The sequence below is a fragment of the Littorina saxatilis genome, linkage group LG1 (genome assembly GCF_037325665.1).
Source record: "Littorina saxatilis isolate snail1 linkage group LG1, US_GU_Lsax_2.0, whole genome shotgun sequence".
NCBI classification, from domain to species: domain Eukaryota; kingdom Metazoa; phylum Mollusca; class Gastropoda; order Littorinimorpha; family Littorinidae; genus Littorina; species Littorina saxatilis.
This window is the reverse complement of record NC_090245.1, coordinates 35,475,443-35,494,842: the sequence shown is the minus strand read 5'-3', so window position 1 is coordinate 35,494,842 and position 19,400 is coordinate 35,475,443. Positions and strand designations below refer to the sequence as shown.

General features: G+C 42.3%; 1 protein-coding gene across 1 annotated transcript in view; it reads left to right on the top strand.

Moving 5' to 3' along the window:
- Nucleotides 1-19,400, top strand: part of LOC138973299 (uncharacterized) — a 62,350-nt gene that overhangs the window by 10,952 nt on the left and 31,998 nt on the right. The window contains exons 4-5 of the mRNA XM_070346052.1: nt 3,694-3,846; nt 7,560-8,417. Of these exons, the coding sequence (XP_070202153.1) occupies nt 3,694-3,846; nt 7,560-8,417 (1,011 nt within the window). The remainder of the gene's footprint in view (nt 1-3,693; nt 3,847-7,559; nt 8,418-19,400) is intronic.

Genomic DNA, 19,400 nt, shown 5'->3' with positions numbered 1-19,400 from the left:
TACTCAAAGGTTTGATCTTGTGTGTGTTAGGATGTGAGAAAATAGATGTAAGATCCTTAATCCAAGTCTTGGTCCAAATCCTGATCCGTGTTTTAGTATAGCGCATCTGCATATCATTTTTCTTTGAATAGTATATCATAACAGATACAATGGCCGGAGCACAGTTTCTCTGTAAATAAAATACCCAATACTAAGTGTAGACACACGACAGTGTTGTGCAAGACAAGGATGCAAATGTAAGCAAGTATCACACTGCAACGAAGACACGATCATAGAAGGAGGGAGAGACAGTGTGTGTGTGTGTGTGTGTGTGTGTGTGTGTGTGTGTGTGTGTGTGTATGTGTGTGTTTGTGTGTGTGTGTGTGTGTGTGTGTGTGTAGGTGCGCGCGCGCGTGTGTGTTTGTGTGTGTGTGTGCGTGTGTGTGTGTGTGTGTGTGTGTGTGTGTGTGTGTGTGTGTGTGTGTGTGTGTGTTTGTGTGTGTGTTTGCGCGCGCGCGTGATTTTAATGATTTTTATCGTTATTTTTATATTTAGTCAAGTTTTGACTAAATATTTTAACGTAGAGGGGGGAATCGAGACGAGGGTCGTGGTGTATGTGTGTGTGTGTGTGTGTGTGTGTGTGTCTGTGTGTGTGTGTAGAGCGATTCAGACTAAACTACTTGACCGATCTTTATGAAATTTGACATGAGAGTTCCTGGGTATGAAATCCCCGAACGTTTTTTTCATTTTTTTGATAAATGTCTTTGATGACGTCATATCCGGCTTTTCGTGAAAGTTGAGGCGGCACTGTCACGCCCTCATTTTTCAACCAAATTGGTTCAAACTTTGGTCAAGTAATCTTCGACGAAGCCCGGGGTTCGGTATTGCATTTCAGCTTGGTGGCTTAAAAATTAATTAATGACTTTGGTCATTAAAAATCGGAAAATTGTAAAAAAAAAATAAAAATTTATAAAACGATCCAAATTTACATTTATCTTATTCTCCATCATTTGCTGATTCCAAAAACATATAAATATGTTATATTCGGATTAAAAACAAGCTCTGAAAATTAAATATATAAAAATTATTATCAAAATTAAATTGTCCAAATCAATTTAAAAATACTTTCATCTTATTCCTTGTCGGTTCCTCATTCCAAAAACATATAGATATGATATGTTTGGATTAAAAACACGCTCAGAAAGTTAAAACAAAGAGAGGTACAGAAAAGCGTGCTATCCTTCTTAGCGCAACTACTACCCCGCTCTTCTTGTCAATTTCACTGCCTTTGCCATGAGCGGTGGCCTGACGATGCTACGAGTAAAATGGCATTGCGTTCAGTTTCATTCTGTGAGTTCGACAGCTACTTGACTAAATATTGTATTTTCGCCTTACGCGACTTGTTTATATTTTTGTTGATGAGACTGGAGTTATTTTACGACCTCATCTCGGCAGCCTTCACGTTTTTATATTTAGTCAAGTTTTGACTAAATATTTTAACATCGAGGGGGAATCGAAACGAGGGTCGTGGTGTATGTGCGTGTGTGTGTGTGTGTGTCTGTGTGTCTGTGTGTGTGTGTGTGTAGAGCGATTCAGACTAAACTACTGGACCAATCTTTATGAAATTTGACATGAGAGTTCCTGGGTATGAAATCCCCGAACGTTTTTTTCATTTTTTTGATAAATGTCTTTGATGACGTCATATCCGGCTTTTCGTGAAAGTTGAGGCGGCACTGTCACGCCCTCATTTTTCAACCAAATTGGTTCAAACTTTGGTCAAGTAATCTTCGACGAAGCCCGGGGTTCGGTATTGCATTTCAGCTTGGTGGCTTAAAAATTAATTAATGACTTTGGTCATTAAAAATCTGAAAATTGTAAAAAAAAATAAAAATTTATAAAACGATCCAAATTTACGTTTATCTTATTCTCCATCATTTGCTGATTCCAAAAACATATAAATATGTTCTATTCGGATTAAAAACAAGCTCTGAAAATTAAATATATAAAAATTATTATCAAAATTAAATTGTCCAAATCAATTTAAAAACACTTTCATCTTATTCCTTGTCGGTTCCTGATTCCAAAAACATATATAGATATGATATGTTTGGATTAAAAACACGCTCAGAAAGTTAAAACAAAGAGAGGTACAGAAAAGCGTGCTATCCTTCTTAGCGCAACTACTACCCCGCTCTTCTTGTCAATTTCACTGCCTTTGCCGTGAGCGGTGGACTGACGATGCTACGAGTATACGGTCTTGCTGAAAAATGGCAGCTACTTGACTAAATATTGTATTTTCGCCTTACGCGACTTGTTCTGCTTTAAGCTCACACTTTATCGTCTTTTTTTCTTTCTTTTTTTTTCCTTTTTCTTTTGTGTCAAACGCACCTTTGTATGTTAAGCGCCTTTTTCGTGAAGTTTTTTTTTCGGTTGCTATTTCCAGGAAAGTTCTTGTGTTTCTTTCATTTATATTGAAAAGGTTATCACGAAAACAATCTTCGATATTTATCTTATTTTGTTTTAATTTTCTGTGAGTTTAAACAAGATAAAATGCTTTACGTGTGTCAGCCGTATACTCGTATGTGCAATTTTCATTACATTTTTGCGAGTTTGTGGTTTGGGAACATCATTTATTTAAAACAAGTACAGTGGTCGCCGCTTAATAAAGCCACTTCTGGACCGACGAAAAATGGCTTTAATAAGCGACGGATTTATAAACCGGCGGTCCAGGAATACGTCATTTTACGTCACTCAGTCACTGTCTTTCTTTCGTCATTTACACTTGTTTGAATCTAAACAAAACTTCACGAAGGATGTTGAACTTTTGTTTTAATTATGTACATGTACGTGTACTTTGATCACTTCGGTACATCAATAATTTCTCTGTCACCGTCACGAATCATTACTCGTCAGAGAAGAACGATTTTATGAGTTTGTTTGTTGGTCGTCTTCCACATCAGAACAAGATAATGTGAGTTTTAGTCACAAACTACGTGATTTCTCTGAGAAAACTGGCTTTAATAAGCGGCGGGTTGGTTTTATTAACCGGCTTTTTCTAATACATAAGATATAGTGATAAATCCGGACCGTCTGAAATCGGCTTTTATAAGCGGCTGGCTCTATTAACCGCGGTTTTATTAAGCGGCGTCCACTGTAGTATCGTATAAGTTCGAATGCTAGTTATGATTAGAGGTAGGCCAAAATCATGACAAAACATATAATGGCAAGGCAGACAATGACCTGACGGAGACCAATGGGGTAGGGCAGGGAAGAGCTTTCTCAGTAATGTGATTATTTGCTATGACAATACGATATATTATTGTGCAGCGAATTGTGTTCATTTGTAATAATTTTTTTTTTTTTTTTTTTTTTTTTTTTCGACCTCAGTTGCATGCAAGGCTGCTTCAACCCATCTTTTTTCATTTGTAATAATTAGATTTAAATGCAATGTTGCGTCACGTTACGACAGGAAACTCCCCTTTCTTAAGACGCCCGATTTAAGACTAACCCCCCCCCCCCCCCCCAAAAAAAAAAAAAACCAAAAAAAAACGTACGCTTTCAAAATTAATGACTTTTAATAGCCTCTATACATTTACATTCATGTTAGGAAGCGGTCTTCTTTTAGGCCTAATTTTATGGGCTATTTGTGAGGACTGAAAGGGGATATTCTACTGTACCATTCCTTTAACCTTTAACCGTTGTTTTTTTCCCCAGGATTTTGTGTACGGTCAACAGAAGTGGAACGTCAGCTTTGTCCGGAGTGACCGACACATGGGAGCCTTTCTCAAGCTGACCACCCCTTCGCAAGGTTTACGATGTCGGCTGGACTTTTCTTTTTCCATTGTCAACAAGGAACATTTTACCAAGGTAAAGTATATGGACACATGTTTGTGGTTCACTGTTCATGGTTGCTGTGATCAGATTCTTCTTTGTTCTTGTAAGATGGCCGTGTCCTCCATTGCTACAAAAAGGTTTAAGGGGTTAACAAATACTTTTTGTTTTAACTTGAAATAGAGTCCTAGGGGTAAGTCAATCCAATTGCGATGATTTCATACACTGCAGAAATATATAAAGGAGAATGCTACTGCGAGGTTGGCACTTTTCTGCTCTTCAATAGAGCATGGGTTTATTTTTTGCTTCAGCCTTTCCTGATGCGTCTGCAGATGAGCGATTGCTGTGCCATTTTCATGTTTTCGTCAATACATTATTACAAGGAAGTTGCTGTTGTATACGAGGTAGCAGATGGCCCCTCGTTCTTCCATAAATTCATAAGCAAAACTTTTTGATCTGTTTGTCCCTATTCTTGTGTTTTCCAACAGACCATGACCTTGAGGTATAGAAGTGTGAGAGGTATTGACAATATTTCTCTTTCTCAAGGAAAGAACGGAACAAGCAAACTGATAAGCAATTATTCAGCAGCGTCACTCTCTTGTCTAAAGTCATTTACAAAATATATGTTCTTTCTCTTTCAACTTTTTTTTCTAAGTTTTGTAAGTTCTATTCCTTTATTTAGTTATTTATTTAGTTAGTTGGTTAGTACTTTAATTTGTTCCGAACTGTACATTTTCCTGAAATGTTGCCATCTTTTAAACATGAAATAAAAAGCTATTCTGTCTTTTTACCACTTTGACTGCTGGCTGAGTTTATCCGAGAATATTTCTGGCACTTTCACTTTGCCTCGAAGAGTGTCCAGCTTAGAATGTAGCTTAATCCTTTTCAACTTCTTCGCTTTTTTTTCAACATTCCAACATTTCATGTAATTCATAGAAAAGAGCTTATTTTCAGCTTCTAGAATGTTCTGAAAACTTCTACTAAATTCATCGCTTTTTTCACCATTGAACCATATAATCCTTAACCAGAGTTCTGTAGGCTAAACCTAGTAGCTTTCATGCTTATTTTCCTCAGGGACTGTACATTCTTATCATTCATTAAAACCTTTTTTCCTGAGCAACACTTCATTCATTGCAACATCTTTCACTGCCAGACAAATAATTGTCACCGTAATTTCACCCGCAAGAACATCTCGATCGTTTGCAGTACAGAGAGGACCTGCAGATTGTCTAAAAGCTTCTCTCACTTTGCAAAACGGTCTCAGAAGTGTAATAGCCTCACTAGCTCTTTTCGCTCAATAGACCATCTCATTCACGCAGAAGAACTGAGGGTTTTCGAAAATGTGTCTTCGCGTGTTATATTATCCTCAGAACTGTAGTCTATAACCTTTGCTTACTTTATTACAACTTCTTCCCAAGAGAACATCCCGGCACGGTGGCCTAGTGGTAAGGCGTCCGCCCCGTGATCGGGAGGTCGTGGGTTCGAACCCCGGCCGGGTCATACCTAAGACTTTAAAATTGGCAATCTAGTGGCTGCTCCGCCTGGCGTCTGGCATTATGGGGTTAGTGCTAGGACTGGTTGGTCCGGTGTCAGAATAATGTGACTGGGTGAGACATGAAGCCTGTGCTGCGACTTCTGTCTTGTGTGTGGCGCACGTTATATGTCAAAGCAGCACCGCCCTGATATGGCCCTTCGTGGTCGGCTGGGCGTAAAGCAAACAAACAAACAAACAAACCAAGAGAACATCTCGTTAACAGAGAAATGTTGTGACTTTTCGGAACGATTCTCGTTACTTTAAGAATGTTTTCAGAACTTTAGGCTAACCCTGGTAACGTTATTACCAGTTTCAGCTCAATTGACGATACCATTCGTTGCCACCTCTCTTTCCTTAGATACCGTCTCGTTCCGAGTTAAGAGTTTCAGGTTTTGTTAATGCTTCTCTTCTCTTTTGCAAACGTTCTCTGGAGTGTTTGATACGTATTAGTGACTTCAGCACCTCTTTCGCCACCTCGGCTGTAGAGATCGAGACAGAGCTAAGAGCATTGTGAAAGTTTTTCGCAACTTGCACAGCGTGCTCGCGCTCGAGAGTTAAGGGCAGAATATACCTGCGCAGTTTCAGCGGCACAGACGACGCACTGCATATTATTGATCCCGCGATATATAGGGATTATGACGAGTACTTGGCCTGTTTTCCTTTCACGCAACGTGTAGCGGGCTGGGATAAGCTGCAATGCGTTGTCTGTCCTGCTGAAGTTACATATGTGAGCGCCGGTGTAACACGAAATGTTTACTCCACGAAAAATTTGCTCCGGAGTAAAAATGTCGTAAGAAATTCTTACTCCGAGTAAATTTTTCGTACGAGAAAAGAACTCCCCAAGGCACGAAAAAATTACTCCCTCCACGAAATTTTTACTCCCCATTTTGTTTACTTCCAGTAAAAATCTCGTACGCGAAAATGGGATGCGGGCGAAGGGATAATGCCAATATGTGATCTCGCGCAAACGAATGTCGCGCTACCCTCCCTCCACCCCTTCCACCACCAAGACTAACAGGGGACAAGGGAGTATAAATTTCGTACACCTGGCATGGGAAGTTAAATTGCTCGTGTTGGGGTGAAGTAATTTATTGGTTTTTTATTCGTCAGGGGAGTAACATTTGTGTACGAAATGTTAACTCGGAACTCACCTGTCGTGGGGAGTATTTTTCTCGTGTAATGGGGGAGTGCTTTTTTCGTAAAGGGAGTAACATTTTCGTTCGAAATGTTTACTCCGGAGTAAAAAATCTCGTGGGAGTAATTTTCTCGTGTTACACCGGGCCATAGGATAAGGGCTCCCTACCTACGCTCTACCTAGAGGGCCCCGGGACCCTCAATTGTAATGTGTAGGGAGTTCTTGGACCCCCTCAGTGGATCTCTAGGGGATCCGAAGACCATGAGGTTCAAATTCTTGCTTTCGGATGACACATTCCTCCCCAGACATATATAATACCTGGAGTTTTCATGTCAAAGTAACGCCGGCGTTTTAAAACTCTCTGAGGCCTTCACAAAAACATAACGATCATCATTATTGGTTAGATTAACTCCGTACATTTCAGTCGGTTCAGATCTGGTAGAACATTTTCTGCAAACAATACTGATGGTACGCATGATAACGGATATGTAGTGCGTTCTGGGACCCGCTATTTCCAGTTTTAGTGCGTCCTGGGACACCCTCCATGAATTTCTAGTACGTTTTTTGTTTCGGCTTCTAGTGCGTATAGGACGCAGGGACGCACAGTTTGGAGAACCCTGCACGCTAATTCAGTAACAACTCTCTTCTTCCCGAAAGACCAACTCGTTCCCAGAGAAGAGATGCGAGTTTTATGAAAGAATTTCTCCACTCTCGCTGAATGGTGTCACATCTATAGGCCAGCCTTACTAAATTCCCTGCCTCATTCTCCCCACACAGACTTGAGAAGAGCTGCGGATTTTCTTTTTTGCAGCCTACTGCACAAAACCCCCACCCACCCCACCCCCAGCCCCACAGCCCCGCCCACACACAGATCATATGTTAATACAAAAGACCTGAGATCGTTTTACAATCAAAGTACAATCTTGGTTTTTTTTAAATCTGAATTTTGAAATGTTAGCAGTCTGTCTGTTTTAGGATCTTTTTACATGGTTTTCTTCACTTTGCACAACGTTCCATAAAAGCATGTGTCCCTGAAGACCATAGAACTCATTACCACTGTCCGTGTTTCCCGCCGCACAGACCGTGTCTTTCATCGAGAAGAGCTGCGAGTTCACGCCGGAGTGCCAGCTGTTCGGCAGGAAGACCTTCGCGGAGACCGAGGACCTTGTGGCGCGCAACTTCCTGCAGGACACGGGCGAGCTGATGATCGAGGTCGAGATGCGCAACATCCACAACCTCTACGAGTGCTACATGCGTCTCCCCAAGGACATCCACGGCGGCAGCAACCACCACCGCCACGGCTACCACCACCACTCCGAGAGGTTAGAGTCCACCTACTTCCTCTACGGGCTGTCTGACTGGAGCGTGTCACTCTTCCCTGACGCCAGCTCCACAGAGGCGGACGGCAGCGTGGCCGTGCAGCTGCAGAGACACTCCAGCTTCGACCATCTGTGCTGCGTGCGCTACCGCGTCATCCTGGGCGACGAGGGCACGTTCGACTCGGGTGACCTGGAACAGATTCTGGACGCTTCGGGCGTCGGGGAGCCCTTCACTGTCGGGGCTTCCGTCTCCCGCTTGGCAAAAGGTCGCTCCACGCTGAGGGTCAAGGTGGAGATGATCTCTGTCGTGTACGTCTCGGAGGCGTCGGTCAGTGTCACGTCCAGGACCAAGAACCGGGCCCACCTGTACGACCGCGACAAGCAGGCGTGGATGCTGGAGGCGGACACCAACGGCAAGTTCCTGGCCTTCAAGCTCTACTACACCGACATTTCGCACGTGCCGCGCAAGTTCACGCGCTACGTGTCGTGGCACCTGCGGATTCTGACGCGCGGCAACGCACGCACGGCGCGGCCCCTCAACGGCCCCTTCGCCAAGTACTACGTGCAGCAGGAGCTGGATGAAGGCTTCACCATGAAGACCGACATCCCCGTGGAAGAGGTGAGTCAAGCGCTTTAAACAAATCAAAAATTAGAAATTGTTTTTATTCATTACTTGGTGTTGTTGAGAATTTATTTTGATAATGATTATGCTTGAGTCTAAACGATAGATATTAAACGAATACGTTCTATTCACTGTTTGATATATGTTATCGGCATTTATATGCACCACCCCCCCCCCCCCACCCCCCTTGGGAAAACTGTTTGACTCACCATAATTATCAGATCTTGCCAGGCTCGTCCATGGACTAAGAGCGTCCCGTAACTTGGGCACATATCAAGAATCAACACCTTTAATGCGTGATGGGGTGAGTTTGATTATTTTCATGAATTAATTTCCGAAAAAGCCACTTGTTAAATTAATTCATCACAAATAATCCCACTGTGCACAGAATGAGACTCCATGTACAAGCCTGGCTGTTGATTATGTTGGTATGTGATCTAGTGAAGGGATGGTCTAACTCCATGTACAAGCCTGGCTGTTGATTATGTTGGTATGTGATCTAGTGAAGGGATGGTCTAACTCCATGTACAAGCCTGGCTGTTGATTATGTTGGTATGTGATCTAGTGAAGGGATGGTCTAACTCCATGTACAAGCCTGGCTGTTGATTATGTTGGTATGTGATCTAGTGAAGGGATGGTCTAACTCCATGTACAAGCCTGGCTGTTGATTATGTTGGTATGTGATCTAGTGAAGGGATGGTCTAACTCCATGTACAAGCCTGGCTGTTGATTATGTTGGTATGTGATCTAGTGAAGGGATGGTCTAACTCCATGTACAAGCCTGGCTGTTGATTATGTTGGTATGTGATCTAGTGAAGGGATGGTCTAACTCCATGCACAAGCCTGGCTGTTGATTATGTTGGTATGTGATCTAGTGAAGGGATGGTCTAACTCCATGTACAAGCCTGGCTGTTGATTATGTTGGTATGTGATCTAGTGAAGGGATGGTCTAACTCCATGTACAAGCCTGGCTGTTGATTATGTTGGTATGTGATCTAGTGAAGGGATGGTCTAACTCCATGTAAAAGCCTGGCTGTTGATTATGTTGGTATGTGATCTAGTGAAGGGATGGTCTAACTCCATGTACAAGCCTGGCTGTTGATTATGTTGGTATGTGATCTAGTGAAGGGATGGTCTAACTCCATGTACAAGCCTGGCTGTTGATTATGTTGGTATGTGATCTAGTGAAGGGATGGTCTAACTCCATGTACAAGCCTGGCTGTTGATTATGTTGGTATGTGATCTAGTGAAGGGATGGTCTAACTCCATGCACAAGCCTGGCTGTTGATTATGTTGGTATGTGATCTAGTGAAGGGATGGTCTAACTCCATGTAAAAGCCTGGCTGTTGATTATGTTGGTATGTGATCTAGTGAAGGGATGGTCTAACTCCATGTACAAGCCTGGCTGTTGATTATGTTGGTATGTGATCTAGTGAAGGGATGGTCTAACTCCATGTACAAGCCTGGCTGTTGATTATGTTGGTATGTGATCTAGTGAAGGGATGGTCTAACTCCATGTACAAGCCTGGCTGTTGATTATGTTGGTATGTGATCTAGTGAAGGGATGGTCTAACTCCATGCACAAGCCTGGCTGTTGATTATGTTGGTATGTGATCTAGTGAAGGGATGGTCTAACTCCATGTACAAGCCTGGCTGTTGATTATGTTGGTATGTGATCTAGTGAAGGGATGGTCTTACTCCATGTACAATCCTGGCTGTTGATTATGTTGGTATGTGATCTAGTGAAGGGATCGTCTAACTCCATGTAAAAGCCTGGCTGTTGATTATGTTGGTATGTGATCCAGTGAAGGGATGTTCTAACTCCATGTACAAGCCTGGCTGTTGATTATGTTGGTATGTGATCTAGTGAAGGGATTGTCTCACTCCATGTACAATCCTGGCTGTTGATTATGTTGGTATGTGATCTAGTGAAGGGATGGTCTTACTCCATGTACAATCCTGGCTGTTGATTATGTTGGTATGTGATCTAGTGAAGGGATGGTCTAACTCCATGTAAAAGCCTGGCTGTTGATTATGTTGGTATGCGATCTAGTGGAGGGATGGTCTAACTCCATGTACAAGCCTGGCTGTTGATTATGTTGGTATGTGATCTAGTGAAGGGATGGTCTAACTCCATGTACACGCCTGGCTGTTGATTATATTGGTATAAGGGATGGTCTAACTCCATGCACAAGCCTGGCTGTTGATTATGTTGGTATGTGATCTAGTGAAGGGTTGTCTTACTCCATGTACAAGCCTGGCCAGATCTGAGATGGTCAGCCCAATTATTCACTCGAGAAGGAGTGTGCCTTTGAGGGCCCGAAATGTCATGATGCAAAATAGTACCTAGCTTTGGAGAATACACCAATACGATTTGACCATGCGGAAACATATATATATCTGAAATAAGGTAGCACTTTTTAGACTTGTCATTTGCAAGCAAAATGTGTCAGTGTACACAGTTCATTAACTTACCAGTCCAACACAATCAAGCAAAATATTGACACGGGGGAAAATAAATTCAAGCAGTTCCCACTTTCTTAGCAGAAGCAGCGATAGATAAGCGTGTTGCAAGATCTAGTTCGTGATAAAACAAAAAGACAATTGAAAAAGACAAGACTTTGAAAAATGCACACCCAACGGTGCAGCATTTTGTGAAACCTTGTTTGAAATTACAGACACGTGAAAAACAGCAGACTCTAAAATACAAATCTCAGCTCATTGTATGAGCTTGTTTTTAATAAGTAATCATTTCCATCTTCTTCTTCTTCGTTCATGGGCTAAGACTCCCACGTTCACTCAAGTTTTTAGCACGAGTGTATTGTTACGTGACCGGCACGGTTGGCCTAGTGGTAAATGCGTCCGCCCCGTGATCGGGAGGTCGTGGGTTCGAACCCCGGCCGGGTCATACCTAAGACTTTAACATTGGCAATCTAGTGGCTGCTCCGCCTGGCGTCTGGCATTATGGGATTAGTGCTAGGACTGGTTGGTCCGGTGTCAGAATAATGTGACTGTGTGAGACATGAAGCCTGTGCTGCGACTTCTGTCTTGTGTGTGGCGCACGTTATATGTCAAAGCAGCACCGCCCTGATATGGCCCTTCGTGGTCGACTGGGCGTTAAGCAAACAAACAAACAAACAAAATTGTTACGTGTATGACCGTTTTTACCCCGCCATTCAGGCAGCATACGCCGATTTCGGGGGAGGCATGCTGGGTATTTTTGTGTTTCTATAACCCACCGAACTCTGACATGGATTACAGGATCTTTTCCGTGCGCACTTGGTCTTGTGCTCACACGAAGGGGGTTAAGTCCCTAGCAGGTCTGCCCATAAATTGACCTGGGCGATCGGAAAAATCTCCACTCTTAACCCACCAGGCAGCAGCGAACTCACGACCTCCTATACCACCACGCCACTGCGCCCGTCGTCATTTCCATCATTTCCCGACACTAAGCTTCAAAAGGCCCAAGGCTTTTTGTCTTAATTGGAATTTACGGAAATGAAGGTTTCTGCATCTTTAAACCGCAATAATTTACAACAGTTTCTGACTCCTTTTTTTTAAGTAATGGATTTGTTTTTATGGTCTTACGGCCATCTTATTAAGTTTTAAAGAAAGTAATGGATTTGTTTTTATGGTCTTACGGCCACCTTATTAAGTTGCTGATCAAATCTCAAGAAAAGAGAAAGAGAAAAAAAAACGTTCTTCTTTATTGGCTGTGTTGCGTAGCAAAGGACTCTTAGGAAGCCTGGACGAACCTATTGCTATTAATACGATGGTTTACATGGGAAGGAATTAATCTTCACAGCCCCCGTCCTTCCCCCAGGAGGTTTACAGGACGATTCAAGCCTTTCACGACAAACACTTTTTTAGCCGAGGAAATACTCTAGCTTCTACAACAACATGTTATGACGTATACAGATTGCTTGCGTGGCTATTTAGCTAAACCACACAGCTACCTCGTGCTGTATTCGTATTTGTGTTGCCCTTCTGTTTCTTTGCCTGTGTTTACCTTGTTGAAAAGAGGAACAAATTGATATTGTACCTTGTCTATAAGGCTTTTCATTGGCTTTTGACAATAAACTACCAAAGCGTCAAAGGCCCCTCTCTTCCCCCGCCCCCCCCCCCCTCCACCCTCTCTGTTTCTCTCTCTTTCAATTTCTTTGCACATTTTGGTTTCTGTTTCATATTCATTATTTAACAGAGCAGCCCTTAGTTTATTTGTTTGTTTGTTTGTTTGCTTAACGCCCAGCCGACCACGAAGGGCCATATCAGGGCGGTGCTGCTTTGACATATAACGTGCGCCACACACAAGACAGAAGTCGCAGCACAGGCTTCATGTCTCACCCAGTCACATTATTCTGACACCGGACCAACCAGTCCTAGCACTAATCCCATAATGCCAGACGCCAGGCGGAGCAGCCACTAGATTGCCAATTTTAAAGTCGTAGGTATGACCCGGCCGGGGTTCGAACCCACGACCTCCCGATCACGGGGCGGACGCCTTACCACTAGGCCAACCGTGCCGGTCCTTAGTTTATTGGAGCAATAAATTACTTGAAAAGAATTATAAGAAGTTAACTTGAACTTAAACTTCGCCAATGGTTTTGTAATATTCTCATGCTGACGACTTTGACATACCACTACTCCAGTATTACAAAATCATGTGTTTCATGGATGGCGAAGTAAAAATACAGTTCTGCATGTCCGTTCGAGGTCCAGCGTTTTGAAGTTAAGTTTCACTGAGCCAGCTAAGGGCTCAGAACTTTAATTCCTTGATTCTGAAAATGTCAGCAAGTTGACCAAGACAGGTAAAGGTAAAGGTATTCCCATAACCATCTGGTCGTAGGGGAGAGAGATGTTAGAGATCTCAACTTTTCTGGGGGCCAGCTTTATGAGGGCGGTGCCCATCTCCTCTCCCTCGCTGCCTTTGCCTTCCCCGGCCCTGAATAGGGTCAGGTACCCATTTCCAGCTGGGTGGACTGGAGAGCGCTCGGAAAAATCGGGTATTTGTATTTGTCCCCGAGTGGGGGACGAACCACGGTCTCCAGCGTGAGAGGCAAGCGCTCTAACCACTGCGCCACTCCGCTCCCTATAAGACAAACATTTCGAAAAACACGAACAAAGAGTGCGACGCAAATGAATGTTATGTATTTATAATTGTGTGGGTACATGTGTTTACAAATTCTGTGGTTGATAGTGTTTGAACAATTCTATGGTTAAAAGTGTTTGAGCATTCTGTCGCTAAAAATGTTGGAGCATTCTGTAGATAACTGTTTGAGTATTCTGTGGTTAAAAGTGGGTGCACTATATGTGGTAAATGGTGTTTGTGAATCCTGCTGTAAATAGTGTTTGAGAATGAAGTGGTTAAAAGTGTGGTTCTGTGGTAAACAGTGTTTGATACGTTCGATTAGACCAGATAAGACACAATGCCAAAGTGCGTGCAAAAGGGTCGGCCATCTTTCGCGTATCTGACATTTGGCCGCACTTGTTCGTCGGTGTGATTGTCCAGCTCAGCCATATTTTGTTTCACATCACGACAGAGTGGCCATTAGCTTAGAGAAAAGAATGCGCCTTGTCACGGAACTTAACCGTCTCTTGAAATTTGGGAGGCTATCATGTTCCCTGAAAATGTCCATTACATTTTAAGCAGCCTTTTTACATGTTTTAACGTAGACGGGGGAATCGAGACGAGGGTCGTGGTGTATGAGTGTGTGTGTGTGTGTAGAGCGATTCAGAAAAAAAAACTACTGGACCGATCTTCATGAAACTTGACATGAGAGATCCTGAGTATGGTATCTCCAGACTTTTTTTCATGTTTTTGATAAATGTCTTTGATGACGTCATATCCGGCTTTTCGTGAAAGTTGAGGCGGCACTGTCACGCTCTCATTTTTCAACCAAATTGGTTGAAATTTTGGTCAAGTAATCTTCGACGAAGCCTGGACTTTGGTATTGCATTTCAGCTTGGAGGCTTAAAAATTAATTGATGAGTTTGCTCATTAAAGTTTTCATTAAAATCGATTTTTCGCAAACATATTTAAAATTGATTGCATCGTTATCTTCATCACATTCTGAATCTAAAAATATATACATATGTCATGTTTACTCTTAAAATGTGATCACAATTAACGAAAATAGATTAATTAGTCTTACGATTAAAATTTAAAAAATCGATCCAAAAATGATTTCATCTTATTCTTTATCATTTCCTGATTCCAAAAACATATAGATATGATAGGTTGTATTCAAAACAAGCTCAGAAAGTTAACAAGAATACAGAAAAGCGCGCTTTCCTGCTTTTAGCACAATACGCAACAAGCTCAGAAAGTTAACAAGAATACAAAAGAGCGCGCTTTCCTGCTTAGCACAATACGCTACCGCGCTAATCTGGCGTGTCAATATCACTACGTTTTGCACGTGGGAGGTGAGCGATTTCCTTCACGCGGGGATTGACGAAGCTGTTCTGTCTTGGTGAAAAAATACAGTGCGTTCAGTTTCATCCCGTGAGTTCGACAGCTTGACTAAACTGTAGTAATTTCGCCTTACGCGACTTGTTCTTTTTATGCTGGAACAAATCAAAAGAAAAACAAGTCGCGTAAGGCGAACATACAACATTTATAGTCCAGCTCAGTCGAACTCACAGAATGAAACTGAACGCATTGCATTTTTTCCGCAAGACCGTACACTCGTAGCATCGTCTGTCCACCGCTCGTGGCAAAGGCAGTGAAATTAACAATAGCCTACAGAAAAGCGCGGGAGCGGTTGCGCTGAGGTTGATATCCCGCTTTTCTATATCTCTATTCTTTTTACATTTAGTCAAGTTTTGCCCGTCGCGATATAACCTTCTTGGTTGAAAACGACGTTAAACACCAAATAAAGAAAAGTCAAGTTTTGACTAAATGTTTTAACGTAGAGGGGGGAATCGAGACGAGGGTGTGGTGTATGTGTGTGTGTGTGTGTGTGTGTGTGTGTGTGTGTGTGTGTGTGTGTATGTGCGTGTGTGTGTGTGTGTGTGTGTGTGTGTGTGTCTGTCTGTCTGTCTGTCTGTCTGTCTGTCTGTGCGTGTGTGTGTGTGTAGAGCGATTCAGACCAAACTACTGGACTGAGAGTTTCTAGGAATGATATCCCCGGATTTTTTTGATTTTTTTCGATAAATACCTTTGATGACGTCATATCCGGCTTTTTGTAAAAGTTGAGGCGGCACTATCACACCCTCATTTTTCAATCAAATTGATTGAAATTTTGGCCAAGCAATCTTCGACGAAGGCCGGACTTCGGTATTGCATTTCAGCTTGGTGGCTTAAAAATTAATTAATGACTTTGGTCATTAAAAATCTGAAAATTGTAAAAAAAATATTTGTTTTATAAAACGATCCAAATTTACGTTCATCGTATTCTTCATCATTTTCTGATTCCAAAAACATATAAATATGTTATATTTGGATTAAAAACAAGCTCTGAAAATTAAAAATATGAAAATTATGATCAAAATTAAATTTTTGAAATCAATTTAAAAACACTTTCATCTTATTCCTTGTGGGTTCCTGATTCCAAAAACATATACATATGATATGTTTGGATTAAAAACACGCTCAGAAAGTTAAAACGAAGAGAGGTACAGAAAAGCGTGCTATCCTTCTCAGCGCAACTACTACCCCGCTCTTCTTGTCAATTTCACTGCCTTTGCCACGAGCGGAGGACTGACGATGCTACGAGTGTACGGTCTTGCTGAAAAATTGCATTGCGTTCAGTTTCATTCTGTGAGTTCGACAGCTTGACTAAATGTTGTATTTTCGCCTAACGCGACTAGTTAACTCTCTGAACGTGTTTTTAATCCAAGTATATCATATCTATATGTTTTTGGAATCAGGAACCGACAAGGAATAAGATGAAATTGTTTTTAAATCGATTTCGGAAATTTAATTTTAATCGTAATTTTTATATTTTTAATTTTCAGAGCTTGTTTTTTAATCCAAATATAACATAATTATATGTTTTTGGAATCAGAAAATGATGAAAAATACGATAAACGTAATTTTGGATCGTTTTATAAAAAAAAATTTAATTACAATTTTCAGATTTTTAATGACCAAAGTCATTAATTAAATTTTAAGACTCCAAGCTGAAATGCAATACCAAAGTCCGGCCTTCGTCGAAGATTGCTTTGCCAAAAGTTCAATCAATTTTATTGAAAAATGAGGGTGTGACAGTGCCGCCTCAACTTTTACAAAATGCCGGATATGACGTCATCAAAGACATTTATGGAAAAAATGAAAACAAAATATCTGGGGATATCATACCCAGGAACTCTCATGAAAAATTTCATAAAGATCGGTCCAGTAGCTTACTCTGGATCGCTCTACACACACACACACACACACACACACACACACACACACACACACACACACACACACACACACACACACACACACACACACATACACCACGACCCTCGTCTCGATTCCCCTCTCTATGTTAAAACATTTAGTCAAAACTTGACTAAATGTAAAAAGCGCGAAACAATACTCTTGTGTGGACAGGTTGTATGTGAACCACTATTACTACTACTACTACTACTACTACTTCTACTACTACTACTACCACTACTACTACTACTACTACTACTACTACTACTACTACTACTACTACTACTACTACTACTACTACTACTACTACTTTACTTTCTTTAGTTGGTGTTTAACGTCGTTTTCAACCGTACAAGGTTATATCGCGACGGACTACTACTACTACTACTACTACTACTACTACTACTACTACTACTACTACTACTAAAATTATTATAATTAAATGTGTATCTCTTTGATTTATTATGTTTACCAGTCGTCTAAAGGTCCACACACACACACACACACACACACACAAACACACACACACACACACACACACGCACGCACGCACACACGCACGGGCACGCATGCACGCACGCACACACACACACACACACAAACACACACACACACACACACACACACACACACACACACACACATACACACACACACAAAACTTTGTTCTCGGTAGTTGCATTCATGACAGCATTTCACATGAGAAAAACCGGCACGGTTGGACTAGTGGTAAGGCGTCCGCCCCGTGATCGGGAGGTCGTGGGTTCGAACCCCGGCCGGGTCATACCTAAGACTTTAAAATTGGCAATCTAGTGGCTGCTCCGCCTGGCGTCTGGCATTGTGGGGTTAGTGCTAGGACTGGTTGGTCCGGTGTCAGAATAATGTGACTGGGTGAGACATGAAGCCTGTGCTGCGACTTCTGTCTTGTGTGTGGCGCACGTTTTATGTCAAAGCAGCACCGCCCTGATATGGCCCTTCGTGGTCGGCTGGGCGTTAAGCAAACAAACATGAGAAAAACAAAGTATAATCTAACGGCAAAAATTGGTTCACAAAACTTCCGCCAACTGACATTTAAATATTGCCTCCTAAAAATGTTCATTCTTGAGTTTAGGCGTGTTATACGTTCCAGATAAAACGATAATGACAAGATGCCAGAAGAAACGAATGAACATGTTAGTGCAGAGCTAAACTGGTCCTGGAAATAGACGCTGTCTGCCTGTGTGTGTATACACTCTGTCACGTGCCTCCCGAGCCAAAAGCATCCCCCTGTTATAGCGTGACGAAATTGACAGAGACGGCAAATTAGGGTAGAACAATGCACCGTTATGGCTGTTTGTTCTGGCGTGAACCAATTACTCCCAATCGTGCTCATTAATCGATTCTGCTTTGCTAGCTGTTCCTGTTCCTGTAGTCGTTTATCGTCGTTGCAGGCTGCTTGTGCATTTGTTGTTAGGGCAGTTGCTTTTAGGCAGACAGCTAGTTCACTGCGAATTGTTGAATGCGTGTTAACTATTTTAATAGTTTGTGCATAACTATTTATTGTTAGTTAGTTAGTTCGTTCGTTCGTTCGTTCCTTCCTTCGTTCCTTCCTTCGTTCCTTCCTTCGTTCCCTCGTTCCTTTGTTCCTTCGTTCTTCGGTAGTTAGTTCGTTGGGTTTGTGAATGGGTTGGTGTGCGGGTGGGTTGTTAGGTAGGTAGGTAGGTAGGTAGATAGGTAGGTAGGTAGGTAGGTAAGTAGGTAGGTAGGTAGGTAGATAGGTAGGTAGGTTAGGTTTTTCTTGTTCTCATAAAAAGACAGACATTTTAATTAGTCTAACGTGTGGGGGTTTTTCTGTTCCGAGACATTAATGTTCAAGCTTTTATGGTCCAATTTTTTTTCTCCTTTTCAATTATTTTTAGAAAGCGATGAAATCATAAAAAGAGATCCAGTTTAGTCAAAAGCTTTCGTGCTCCGCATGCAGATAGCGCTGAATGCAAACCGTTAACGTCCCGCGGACCAGCGCGGAACACAAAAGTGAAAGGCTAGGAAGACGACGCGCTTTGACATAATGGAAGTCTGATGTTCCTGCGTACTATATGCGCAGCCATGCTCCTTAATTGATGTTGGATGCACTCCAATTCCCCCGCCCCAGGTTTCCACGCCGCGAGGGGCGCATGCAGATCGATGTATTGATTCCTCCTCTATTCGACCCCCCCCCCCCCCCCGCCCCCTCCGAATAACTGAGAGGCGACATGATGGTTCCCCCTTCCCCGCCCCCGTCACTCTCTTGTTCTTGATCTCGGTCTGTGTCTGTCTGCCTGTGTTTGTATGTGTGTATGTGTGTGTGTATGTGTGTGGGTGTGGGTGTGGGTGTGTGTGGGTGTGGGTGTGGGTGTGTGAGTGTGAGTGTGTGTGTGTGAGTGTGTCTGTCTGCCTGTTGGTGTGTGCGAGGCTGACGCTAAGTACCGGCATGTCCGTATGAGAGGGCCTTAGGTACCGTGCATAGACCTTGGCTGCACTAGGTACCGCGCTAAGTACCTGCGATGTTAAAACCCATGTACATAATACTTTTGTGTGTTGTTTATGATGTTTATATGTAGGCATGTTAGTTTGAACTACGATCCTTTATTTTC